This window comes from Bison bison, unplaced genomic scaffold (assembly GCF_000754665.1).
Source record: "Bison bison bison isolate TAMUID 2011002044 unplaced genomic scaffold, Bison_UMD1.0 scf7180017862242, whole genome shotgun sequence".
In the NCBI taxonomy this organism is placed as follows: Eukaryota; Metazoa; Chordata; class Mammalia; order Artiodactyla; family Bovidae; genus Bison; species Bison bison.
This window is the reverse complement of record NW_011492814.1, coordinates 106,794-118,757: the sequence shown is the minus strand read 5'-3', so window position 1 is coordinate 118,757 and position 11,964 is coordinate 106,794. Positions and strand designations below refer to the sequence as shown.

The 11,964-nt window shown below is 61.2% G+C and overlaps 1 protein-coding gene across 1 annotated transcript in view; it reads right to left on the bottom strand.

Moving 5' to 3' along the window:
- The window catches only part of SARDH (sarcosine dehydrogenase), a 63,370-nt gene that overhangs the window by 37,499 nt on the left and 13,907 nt on the right, over positions 1 to 11,964 (bottom strand). Inside the window, exons 10-16 of the mRNA XM_010832766.1 lie at positions 8,951 to 9,055; positions 7,610 to 7,739; positions 3,561 to 3,647; positions 3,083 to 3,264; positions 2,292 to 2,380; positions 1,515 to 1,685; positions 272 to 378 (exon numbers count right to left, since the gene is read on the bottom strand). Of these exons, the coding sequence (XP_010831068.1) occupies positions 272 to 378; positions 1,515 to 1,685; positions 2,292 to 2,380; positions 3,083 to 3,264; positions 3,561 to 3,647; positions 7,610 to 7,739; positions 8,951 to 9,055 (871 nt within the window). The remainder of the gene's footprint in view (positions 1 to 271; positions 379 to 1,514; positions 1,686 to 2,291; positions 2,381 to 3,082; positions 3,265 to 3,560; positions 3,648 to 7,609; positions 7,740 to 8,950; positions 9,056 to 11,964) is intronic.

Sequence of the window (11,964 nt, the reverse complement as noted above, 5' to 3'; positions counted from 1 at the left end):
GGCCGCCCGAGCCAAACCGAGCACAGCCGCTGGGCTGCCTGCCCCGCTGGGCCCCGCTGCCCTCCCCGGGCACAGCCCACCCCTCAGGTGCCCAGCTCAACACCCCCAGCCCCCGCCTTTCCCCCATCTGTGGGCATCTCGCTTGTCCTCCAGGACCACTGCCCCCCCGGCTGCATCCCCACTGGCTGCTGTCCTCAGGGACCCCGCCCGGGCCTCGTCGTGCCTGCCAACTCTCAGTTCTCACGTGGTTCTCGTCTGCACGGTGCCCAACCTGGGCGGGGCAGCGGGACCACACTCGTGAGGGTTCTGACGCCGACTCCATTCACAGCGGCTGCTACCGCGTAAGGGGCTCCCTTCCAGGGCTGGGCTGGGTGCCGGCTGCGAGAACCCAGGGCTGGTCCTCAGAGCGGCCTCACGTGTGGGGCCCTGGTTTGGCTCCTTGCACGGGACAGGAGACCGGCCTGTACTGAGCCAGGAGCTTCAGCATGAAGGCGGTTCATGGATGGGGGTCTGGGGGGTGCCCAGGTGTGGCCGGGACCAAGGAGGGGGACGGGCCTGGGGCAGGGCTGGGTGATCCCCAGACGGACAGATCCTGCCCATCTGGACCAGCCCCCGCCGGCCTTCTGCTCACACCTGTGCACGCCTGTGGGTGTCAGGAGCAGGCACTCTGCTGAGCCAGAGCACCAGCAGGGGTCAGCAGGAAGAGGGGCCCTCCCTGGGGCCCGCATAGCCCAGGCTGCCGTTTCCCACCTGCATGCAGGCGGGCAGAGGGGCCTGCAGCCGGGCACCAGCGTCCAGCCGCCCTCCCGATGTAGTAAGGAGCGACTCCTCCTTTCCTGGCTGCCAGGACCCCAGTGACTCTCCTCACCCAGCGGCCTGCGCTCTGGGCCCCGCCTAGGCCAGGCCCCGGGGGTTGGGGGCATATCCCCACCGTGAACCTCAGACGCCTCCGCTGGGAGAGGGGACCCTCGTCCCCATTTCACAGATGGAGAGACCCAGGTCAGAGAGGGGAACTGGCCACACAGCTAACAGGGAGGGCCTACCCTGGGAGCCTCCCCCACAGGTGACCCCCAGTCACCTCCGTGCCCGAGCTTGCCCTCCAACCCCCTGCATGTGTGAGCACAGGGACGAGCGCGGCCCCCCGCTCCCCGCAGAGAACCCTCTACCCCCGCCTCGCCGCCCCCGTGGCCCGTCTCCACCCCCGCTCATTAGCGCTGAGAGGCCCCGGGTGCCGCCGGAGGCTGGCCTGGGGGTGGCGGCCGCCCAGTATGTGTGTGGGGACGGGGCGTGGTGCTGGGTGGGCACCGAGCCCCACGTCAGGGACTGCTCGGGTCGGACGTCTTCAGCTGGTCCTCTCCTGGGGCACACTGTCCGGGCCGGGAGAGTGGGCGGACCAGCCCCCAGCCCCGAGATCGCAGCTCTGGGGGTCTCCCTCCGGGGACCCTCTGCCCTCCGACCTGTGACCCGAGGTCCCAGCTGGCCGGGGCAGGGGCGGCGGCTCTGTGCGCACCCACGAAGGGGCCCCCAAGACGCTCCCACTGATGTCTCGCTTGTGAGAGGAGGCAGGGAGGGAGAGAGGCCCAGAGCCCCTGAGGGGGGCGTCCACCAGCCCTGGAGGCGGGAGGCCGTTGGTGAGGCCCAGGCTGCACCCTGGTCCATCGGTTCCCAGGGCGGAGGCCTCACCCCTGAGGGAGGGGAGATGGCAGACAGCCTGCAGGCCTGGAGCTGGGCGGCTGTGGCTCCAGCGCCGGGTGACTTCAGGCGAGCCGCCTCCCGTGAGGGCTCCTTTGCTCTGCTGTTTGTAGCCGGAGGGGCTGGGACTGACCCATCCCTGAGGCCCCGGGCAGCTTTATCATCTCTGGAACATTCCTCTCTTGGGAGAGCACGTGGGCACAGCCCCAGACTGTCTCCGAGGCAGCAGACCGCGCTGTGCCAGGCGCCACGGGGAGGGGATCTCAGGGTATGCCTGCCTGTCTGTGTGGGTGGCGGACACACCCCTGTGGACACAAAGTCCCCATCAGGCCAGGACGGGGCGAGGTTAGAAGAGGAGCCAGGGTGCGCTGAGCTGAACCAGAGTGGTCTCCACCACCCCCACCACCTCCAGCCCTGCCGGGCAGCCGGGGTCTCTCCAGGGAGCCCATCTGCCCAGAGCCATCACAGCGCCACGGGCTGGGCCCCCACAGAGGCCTCTCCAAGCCGCTGTCTCCTCTGCCCTCTGCAGTGCTCGGGCCACAGAACTGCCACCCGAGGAGCGGAAGCCTGGCCCCACTGACCCTGCCTCGGGGCCTCACCGCTCCAGCTCACAGAGGGCGGTGGGCAAGCCGGACGCCTCCCGGCTCCGATAGCAGCCCCGCACGCACAATGGCCTCAGCTCAGCTTTCTTTAGTGTTTCACGCGCAGACCTGATGCTGAGCATTCCGCCTACTCAGACACGCTCACTGCTCCCAGCAAGCGCCTCACACCCCCGTTACAGAGGGACGGGCTTGCACGGGGTCCGATTTATTCCAGTCTCCCCGTGAGTGAAGTGTGCGGCCAACGTCTCACTCGGGGCTGCCTGCCTCCCAGACGTGCTCACATCCCAGCAGTGACCACCCCGGCTCAGCCCCATCCCCGGGCAGCCTGCTCCCCCGGCCTCAGTCTCCCCATCTGCAAAGTGGGACGATGGGATCCCACTGCTGACCCCAGAGCCGTCGGACAGGTCGGGCAGGACACTGGGACGAGAGGTCCTGGAAACTGTAGAGGGCGGTGGATTTGCCAAACCCAGGCACCCTGCAGCACTGCCCCCTCCCCCAGCTGGCCTCTTCCTTCTTTGCTTACTGCCACCTCTTCCAAGACGCCCTCTGGATTTCAGGGAAGGCTCCTTTCTAAAGAGCCCGGGATGTTCACCCCACCCCACCCCATCCCAGCAGCTTCCCTTGTAGCTCAGTCGGTAAAGAATCTGCCTGCAATGCAGGAGACCCAGGTTCCATCCCTGGGTCGGGAAGATCCCCTGGAGAAGGAAATGGCAACCCGCTCCAATATTCTTCCCTGGAGAATCCCATGGACAGAGGAACCTGGAGGGCTACAGTCCACGGGGTCACAAGAGTTGGACACGACTTAGTGACAAACCATCACCTCCGCCGCCCCATTCTAGGGCAGCCACCGCCCACCCACCAGCCCCCATGGGCACTCGCCTGATGTCATAGCTGTGCATGTCCTTCTCTGGGCGCCCGTGGACGATCCAGTAAGCCAGCTGCTGCCCGCAGCCACCGCCCAGCATCATTCCTGGCAGGAGCAGAGAGCTGTGGGTCTGCAATCTGCCCCCAGGCCCTGCACCCCACCTCCGTGCCCCTCCCACCTCTGTGGGCAGTGTCAGCCCCTATGCCCTGGGTCTCACCCCTGGGGTGCCACATGCCTCCTCCTGGCAGGCCTGTCCCATCTCCACCCCTGTCCCAGCCACAGCGCTCCTAGGCCCACCCCGACCCCAGGAAGGGGCGGCTCTGAGAACTGGAGGAGAGCCCAGCTGGGCCCCTCACTTCCGAGACGGCAGGAGTCGGGGAAGCTGCGCTGCCCGTACTCACCTGCGCTGTTGAAGCCGCAGCCCAGGAAGAACCCGCGGAGCTCGGGCGCCTCCCCCATCAGGGGCTTGTGGTCCGGGGTGAATGACTCTGAAAGGGAGGGGAGAGCCTGAGGGTCCCTCCCGGCCACATGCTCCTGGGTGCAATCTCCCAAGAGGACAATAACTGAGGCGGGAGTGGGCATCTGAGGCCGCTTCCTCCCTGCTCGCTCCTGCCACGTTCCGCTGAGGTCTTCCTCACTGATGATCTGAACTGGGCTCCGCCTCGTGGGGCCCAGGTGTGTCTCGTGACTTGCTGCTGGCGGGGGACCTCTCCCCGAGTCCCCGGCACAGCTTCCCGTCCCTGCGCCAGCTTCCCGCTGTATCACAGCAGGGCATTCCTGCCCGTCGAACCCCGGGCAATGCAAGGGCCGGGCTTTGCTCGCTGCCGTATCTCAAGGCACAGGGTCCAGCAAACAGTTGGTGCTTGATACATGCTCGCTCAGTGAATGAAGGGTTGTAAGTTCTCTGGGAGAGGGGACCAAGCCTCTGGCTTCTGTCTGCCACCAGCGTGCTGGGGACGGAGGCTAGGACTGGTGGAGAGGAACGCTCGAGCATGATTAAAAAGGGTGTCCCTGGTGGCTGAGATGGTAAAGAATCCACCTGCAATGCGGGAGGCCCAGGTTCAATCCTTGGGTTGGGAAGATCCCCTGGAGAAGGGAAAGACTGCCCACTGCAGTATTCTTGCTGCTACCCACTCTGGTATGATTATAAAGAGCTGCACTTGGCAGCCACAGTCCTGGGTTTGAACCCTGCTTTACTGATTCCTGGCTGTGTGACCTTGGCTCAGAAGAGCCTTGGACCCTCGTCTGTAACACAGGGATCATGGTCCCGATGACCGCGGACTTCACAGGGCTGTGAGTTACTTGGTCACAAATATTTGCAGCCCACCCGTCTGTGCCCAGAACTCGGCCCTGGGAGGCGACTGAACAGGCCCCACCCCTCGGGGAGCTGCCGGGAGAGTGGGTGGGACAGAGAGCCAAAGCATGAGTAAGCAAAAAAGAGGGTGTCTGGGGGAAAAAGTGCCTCGTGATAAGGGGTCTGGAGTGACCGGAGGGCAGGCCGCTCCTAACCACCGTGCGGCGCCACCAGAACCCCGGGTCACAGAGGCGGACGCTGCCCGGCCGGTCAGGGCCCCAGGCTCCCCGCGGGGTCCTAAGCTCCATGTGTGCTGGTCACAAGCGCTTCCCTCCTCCCTGCTGGTGACCGGCCGAGGCTGGTATCCGACCCTCAGCATCTGAGCCAGAGGAGGCCACCAGCCCCAGGGACCTGAGAAGGCTTCCAAACAGCCGCAGGGCAGGGTGGAGGAGGCAGGGCGGACAGAAGGGCAGGGCCCCTGGTGAGGGCCTTGGAGGCCACAGTGACCCTGGCGGGCCTCCAGTGGGGGCATCAGTGGGGGCCCAGGTCCTATGAGGGGCCTGTGTGCAGGTCGGGCTGCGAGGGGCAAGCGGGGGAGGCCAGGAGGGCATCGGGTGAGGCCGGGGTGGCTCCCGAGATGGTTGTATTTGGGGATGACCTGGTGAGCATTCCGGGAGTGCTGGAAATGTTTCCAGAATGTTCTGAACAGTCTTCACAGAAAGTTAGCAAGAGGGAAGTTTGGGGGTCAAGGGTCACCTGGATGTTTAAAAAATGATTCAAGAAGATGCCGGATGCCCGGGACGGGGGCCCCCAAACTTGCCTCTGACGTCCCGACCTTGGAACAAGAGGTCTGAGGGCCCCCCGCTTCCTGAAGTCAAGGGTCCTGGGACTTCCCTGTTCTGTCCCGGAGGCCGAGGGCCGTTGACCGGCCAGCAAAAAGGCCCGTGTCCCCAGAGAACCTTCCTCACGCTGGGAAACCAGCCTCCAGGGGTCCTGACAGACACATTCTCCCAGTGGGGCTTCTTGGGTCGCTGACCCGCAATCCCGTTAGAGCCAGGACGTTCCCTGGGATTGTGTCGGGCCTGGCAATACTCTTGCCTGGAAAATTCCATGGATGGAGGAACCTCATGGGCTACAGTCCATGGGGTCACAAAGAGTCGGATGCAACTGAGCAACTTTGCTTTCGCCTTGGCTTTCTCCCTGACAGCCCCACCAGGCCCGGGAAGCCCTGGGGCAGTGAGTCTTCAGCCTGAGCCCCACATCCTGCGCCCCGAACCTCCCGGGCTGGCCAGGGGGGACCCCAGCTACCTCTTCCAGGAAAGCTGCCTGCTCACCTTTGCTCCTTCATGAGCCGAACAGATTGAAGAAGCCAGGGCTGGCGGCTGTCTGGACCCCATGTACTCGGGGCCCAGGAGGGCCTGGCGCCTCGGCAGGCTGCAGGCTGGATGTCGGGACCCCTCCCTCCCCTGGCCTGGCCTGCCCCTCACTCCTTGCTCGGCCCCCAGGGACGACTTTGCCCGCTGGCCTGAAGCTCACGTGTGGCTTCCCCTCCTCACTCGGCCTGCCACCCATTTCACAGACGAGGACACCAAGGCTCAAGGAACGCAGAGTTTCAGACCCAGAGCTTCCTCTCTGGGCAACTGTCTTTCTGACCCTCTCTCCACCGCTAGGTAGGCACACACTCCCTGCTTCTTGCCTTTGTTGAGGATTAAAGGGGCCCCTCTGTGCAGGAAGGAGGGGGACACCCCTGTGATTCTGCTGGAGCCAGGATGGGGCGGCACGTCTGCGCCTGCAGGCCCGCTCCCCCACCCGGAACCCTGGCCCCAACGCCCCACATGGCACCCTCTAGGTGGCCCATCTTGTACCCACCAGCTTTGAGAGCCTGCCTCTGGCCGAGACGAGGAGCCAGTGATATCTTAGAGGCCCCTGTGAGCCCTGGCCTGTGCCACACGCAGCCCCACAGCTGAGACGTCTGGGCCTCAGGGCTGCCTTGGGCCCCTTTTCTGCCCAGAGGCCACCCTCTCTCTGCCAGGACCCCAGGCTGGCCGCCTCATCCCCCACCCCCGCCTCCACGCCCTCACCCTGGAACACGCCTTCTACCCTGCCCAGAACCCACCGCCTTGGGTTCCCACTGCAGAGGCTCCGCCCAGCCTCCAACACAGGAGCTCCCCACCAGCCTTCTGGGCTCCAGGCACTCAGCTCTCAGAAGGAGCTGAGTGGACACCGTGGAGCCCCTTCACACCATGGCCCGCCTCTGGGGCCTCGGGCTCGGATCTTACTCTGGAATCTTCTCCATCTGCATGCAGCCTTTGAGACTCAGCTCAGACGGCTCGCTCGGCATGCATGGATCTTCCCCCACCCTGGGGTCCCTGAACTCCCTGGGGCACCCTAGGATGACCCTGCCCCAGGCCCAGTCACGGAACCGTCCCCTCTCCCCGCTGCGTTCTGAGTGACCCCCGTCACAACACTTTGAACGTCTGCGGTGTAGCCTGGCCAGCTGGCCCTCCCACAGCAAGTGAGTGGTCTTGGCTGAACATGCCAGCATCGAGGGCCCCAGTCTGCCCTGGCCTGGGGTCTGACCCGGCCGGCTGGCAGGCAGGGTCTGGGCCTGCACCCTGCACACCCGAGACGGGCACTCAGAAGCTGAGCCTTTTGGTTCATGCCGTTTCGCTCCAGCCTCCTGCGGTCCAGCTCTTCTGGGGACCGGAGGGGAGGCCCCAGGTGGGGCCTTTCCACGCTGTGAGGGAGTGTGGCCAGAGGGCAGAGGGGTGAGGCCGACCTGGGGGGCCCGCAGCCCTGAGCGAACAGCATCGGGAGCTAGATTGGCCCTTGCTCCCCCGGCTCAGCCTCACTGGGCGCTGGGAGGGGCTCGCCCCATCTCACAGCTGAAGGCACCGGGTTCAAGCAGGGACTGAGCCCAGGCAGCACCCAGGAGGGCTCACGCGAGGGCAGGGCGGGCAGAGGCCTGGCTGGGGCCCGGGGGCAGGCTTATGTCTGTCACCTGCAGGGAGGAAGACGCACAGCACTGCCCGCCCAGGACGGAGGGCCGGCCGGCCACACTCTGGGGGCGGCCAGCTCCCACCCCGCCCAGCTCCGGGCCTCCCCGCTCACCAGGCAGCTCCCACCCCGCCCCCAGCTCCGGGCCTCCCCACTCACCAGGGCCGCAGACTGTGGACTTAATCCCAGTTTTCTCCAGCACGGGGACCCGGTTGATGGCACCTTCAATATGCTGGGTGAACACATCCCAGTCCAGGTCGAAGAGGCCGAAGGCAAACTCATCTGACACCTGGGGACATGGCGGGAAGCTGTCCTGTGCCGGCCGGCCCCTGGAGTGCGGAGCCGGGCAGGCCCTGGCCAGCGTCTCCATCGGGTGGTGATGGTCTAGACGGTAACCTGTTTGTCTCCCCCCTCCACCCCCCAGAGGGCCTGTCTGCTCCCCTTCCTGCCTGGACCCAGGCCCACCTGCTCTGCCCTGGACTGTTGCAATGGCCTCCTGCTTGCTGCCCTCCTTCAACCCATTCGCCCAAGTCAGATCAGGCCCTTTCTTGCTCTCGAGCCCCCCAAGACCCCCTGTGACTCTGTGTCTCATAAAACCCTACATAAGCAGGCCCTGCCCACATCCACCATGGACCCACAGCCACGCTTACCTTCCTTCGGTTCTTCAAGGACACCAAGCTTGGTCTGACCACAGGGCCCTCACCCCATGGGCGAGCTGCTGCCCACCCTCCCTCTGCAGGGTCCACTCAGATGTCAGACCCCCATTCAGCCGTGCCTGACCGCAGTCTGAAGGACATCCTTCCACTCCAGTCTCACTAGGCTTACCCTCAGCCTGTTAACTTCACTCAGGGTTCAGATCACCATCCCAAATTACGTGACTTCTTTGTTTATTTATTGTGTGTCTCCCCACCAGAATACAGGCCTCCGGGCACGGAGACTTTTATCTTGGTCTTCCTCTTTCTCCCCAAAGTAAAACAGTATCTGGCCGAAAGGAGTCATTTTATTGTTCAATTTGAAGACTAAACACATGAATACGAGAGCCGGGGTGGCCCATATGTGGTTGAAGTGGCTGAGGGTGCTGAGGGGGGCGCTGGGCCTGCATGAAGCTGGGCCTGCATGAAGCTTCCTGCAGAAGCTGCCAGGAGAGCAGCCCAGGCCGGAGGGAGACACAGCTAGAGCCACAGCAGGCAGGGGAGGGTGAGGGATGCTTTGCTGATGGGCAGAGGGCTTACATGCCTTCATCATCTACTAGAGTCCCCACTGCACAGCTTGTAGCCTCTGACTATTGCTGCTTTGAGGCCAGCCCTCCGCCTGCCCCGGGTCTGTATAGGCCCGCATACCAGGTTCTTAAGGGCTGGAGAAATGTGGGTTCAACTTTATGGGATGGGGGACCTGCCACTTCTCAGGTTGGGGGAGAGCTCCAGGACGGGGGTCTCTGGAAGAGGGTGTCTCCGCTCTGAGACGCAGCCCCACATCCCCCCTTGAGCCCTGGTGTCTCACCTCCTCCCAGAAGATGGGGTTGGTCTCGTAGCCGCCCACAGACAAGGCGTCCCCCTGCAGCCGGAGGTAGACGGAGGCGTCATGGTCGCGGACGTTGGGCATGTTCTGGAGGGCAGAGCACAGAGGCCTCGGGGTCAGCGGGGCAGGGCAGTGGGCCAGCACCTCCACCAGGGCTCACAGACCCTGCAAGGCCCACGGTGCCTCCTCCTCATTGTAGGACCCTGAGGACACGGTGGACCTGGGGCCTCGCTTACACAGTGGACAGAGCCCCCCGCTCACACCCGTAAGACGGCAGCAGAGATGTGGGGAGGAGGGGGCAGCTCAAAGGTAAAACCACAGAGAGCAGAAGACAGGAGAGCTCCACCAGCCCAGGGGGACAGAGTGGGTGGGGGGTATGCCTCAGCTGGGGCTGGGGGGCAGAGTGGGTGGGGCTGTGCCTCAGCTGGGGCTGGGGGTCAGGGGAGAGTCTGCCAGCCTCCATACTCCCTCTAGTCTGCAGAGGCCCAGCCTGCAGGCGGTGGCCAAGCACATGTGTGTAAGTGTGTGCGTGTGTGCACATGTGTGCATGTGTGTGCATGTGTGCATGTGTGTGCATGTGTGTGTGAGCGTGTCTAAGTGTGTGCATGTGGACATGTGCACATTTGTGTGTGCATGTGTGCATGTGTGTGAGTGTGCACGTGTGTGTGAGTGTGAGAGAGTGTGTGTATGTATGTGAACAGAAGGTTGGACTAGGGTATCCTCAAAGCCGTTGGACCCGGGTGCCCTCCGTCCAGACGCCACGCCCTCCAGCCCCGAGCCCTACCCCACAGGCCCGCGGACGTGTCTCTGGTGAAAAGGGTCCCAGAGACCCCAGGCTCCAGGGAGGTGAGGAGTGGGCTGCCGTTCCCCCCTCGACAACAGACTGGAGATTCTTTTGGAGACACCGACGCCAAGGCCCCTCATCAAAGAGAAGAGCGTTTGACAGAAGGACTGGATGAGGCCAAGAACATCTTCCAGGTCAGGCTAAAACACATGAGGCGCGGGAATCAGGAACGGGGAAAAGTAAGAAAATTAGAAAGTCAGTCCTGAAGGGCTGACATTTACCTCACAGGGGCTCCAGGAAGAGAAAACACGGAGAATGGAGTCATAGGAAAGTCAAAGCAAAAAGCCAAGATGACTTCTCAGATTGAAAGTTGTGAGTCTCAGTCCTGAAGGGCCCACGAATGACTGGACGAGGCCTGCACAGAGGCTGTGCTGGAATGGACCGCTGGGACACAAGTGAACAGGTGGGTCCTAAGTAAAGAAACAGCAGCCCTGGAGGCTGGAAGACCCGGGGCAAAGTCCAGCAAATTCTGATGACGACTTTGAAGGCAGAGTTCCTCATCAGAGTTCCTCATCAGTTGGGTGTGAGAAAGAATAAAGATTCTTTTTGACGTTCTTGTACACAGAAATGTTTATCTCCCCAAGTACCCTTCTCAGTAAGTGGCCAGAGGCCATGCCCTGGGCACAGAGAGCAGCGCATACGAACAGAAGATGGGTGAGGAGGGTCCCGGGGTGACTGCGGAGCAGAGGCTGATGGAGAAGATCAGAGCGAAGAGCCCTTCGGGGAGGGCAGTGCAGCTTGGAGACTTTACATGCTCTCTCTGCTCTCTATGAATACGCAGAAAATATTACTGTTTGACAGATCTTTTGAGACGTTTGAGGGGGGGGAAACTGTGACAGTTATGAATGTAGATGCAAATATCCAGAGGATGAGATGGTTGGATGGCATCACCGATTCAATGGACATGAGTTTGAGCAAACTCTGGGATACAGTGGAGGACAGGGAAGTCTGGTATGCTGCAGTCCACGGGGTTGCAGAGAGTCGGACACGATTTAGCAACTAAACAACAACAAGCCTTCACAAAATACTAGGAAACGGAACCCAGCAACATATAAAAAAGATTATCTACCCTGGCCAAGTGCGGTTTATTTCAGGGACGCAAAGTTGGCTTAACATCTGAAAATCAATCTAGGTCATATACCACTATCAATAAAGGGTGAAAAACACTAATTTATTTCAATAGGTGCAGAAAAAGTACTTGACAGATAAAAACACTTTCATCATAAAAACAGTTAATATCCAGGAACAAAGAGAACCTCCTGATAAAGGACATCAAAGAAACGGAACAGGAAGGAGAGAAGAGAAGCCTCCTCAGCGGTCAGTGCACAGGAAGAGGAAGCTGCAGCACAGGGAAGACTAGAGAGCTCCTCAGGAAAACTAGAGACACCAACGGGACGTTTCATGCAAAGATGGGCCCGATAAAGGACAGAAATGGTATGGGCCTAACAGAAGCAGAAGATATTAAGAACAGGTGGCAGGAATACACAGCACTGACCTAGAGCCAGACGTCCTGGAATGTGAAGTCAAGTGGGCCTTAGAAAGCATCACTACGAACAAAGCTAGTGGAGGTGATGGAATTCCAGTTGAGCTATTTCAAATCCTGAAAGATGATGCTGTGGAAGTGCTGCACTCAATATGCCAGCAAATTTGGAAAACTCAGCAGTGGCCACAGGACTGAAAAAGGTCAGTTTTCATTCCAATCCCAAAGAAAGGCAATGCCAAACAATTCTCAAACTACTGCACAATTGCACTCATCTCACACGCTAGTAAAGTCACGCTCAAAATTCTCCAAGCCAGGCTTCAGCAGTACGTGAATCGTGAACTTCCTGATGTTCAAGCTGGTTTTAGAAAAGGCAGAGGAATCAGAGACCAAATTGCCAACATCCACTAGATCATCAAAAAAGCAAGAGAGTTACAGAAAAACATCTATTTCTGCTTTATTGACTATGCCAAAGCCTTTGACTGTGTGGATCACAAGAAACTGTGGAAAATTCTTCAAGAGATGGGAATACCAGACCACCTGACCTGCCTCCTGAGAAATCTCTATGCAGGTCAAGAAGCAACAGTTAGAACTGGACACGGAACAACAGACTGGTTCCAAATTGGGAAAGGAGTACGTCAAGGCTGTATACTGTCACCTTGTTTATTTAAC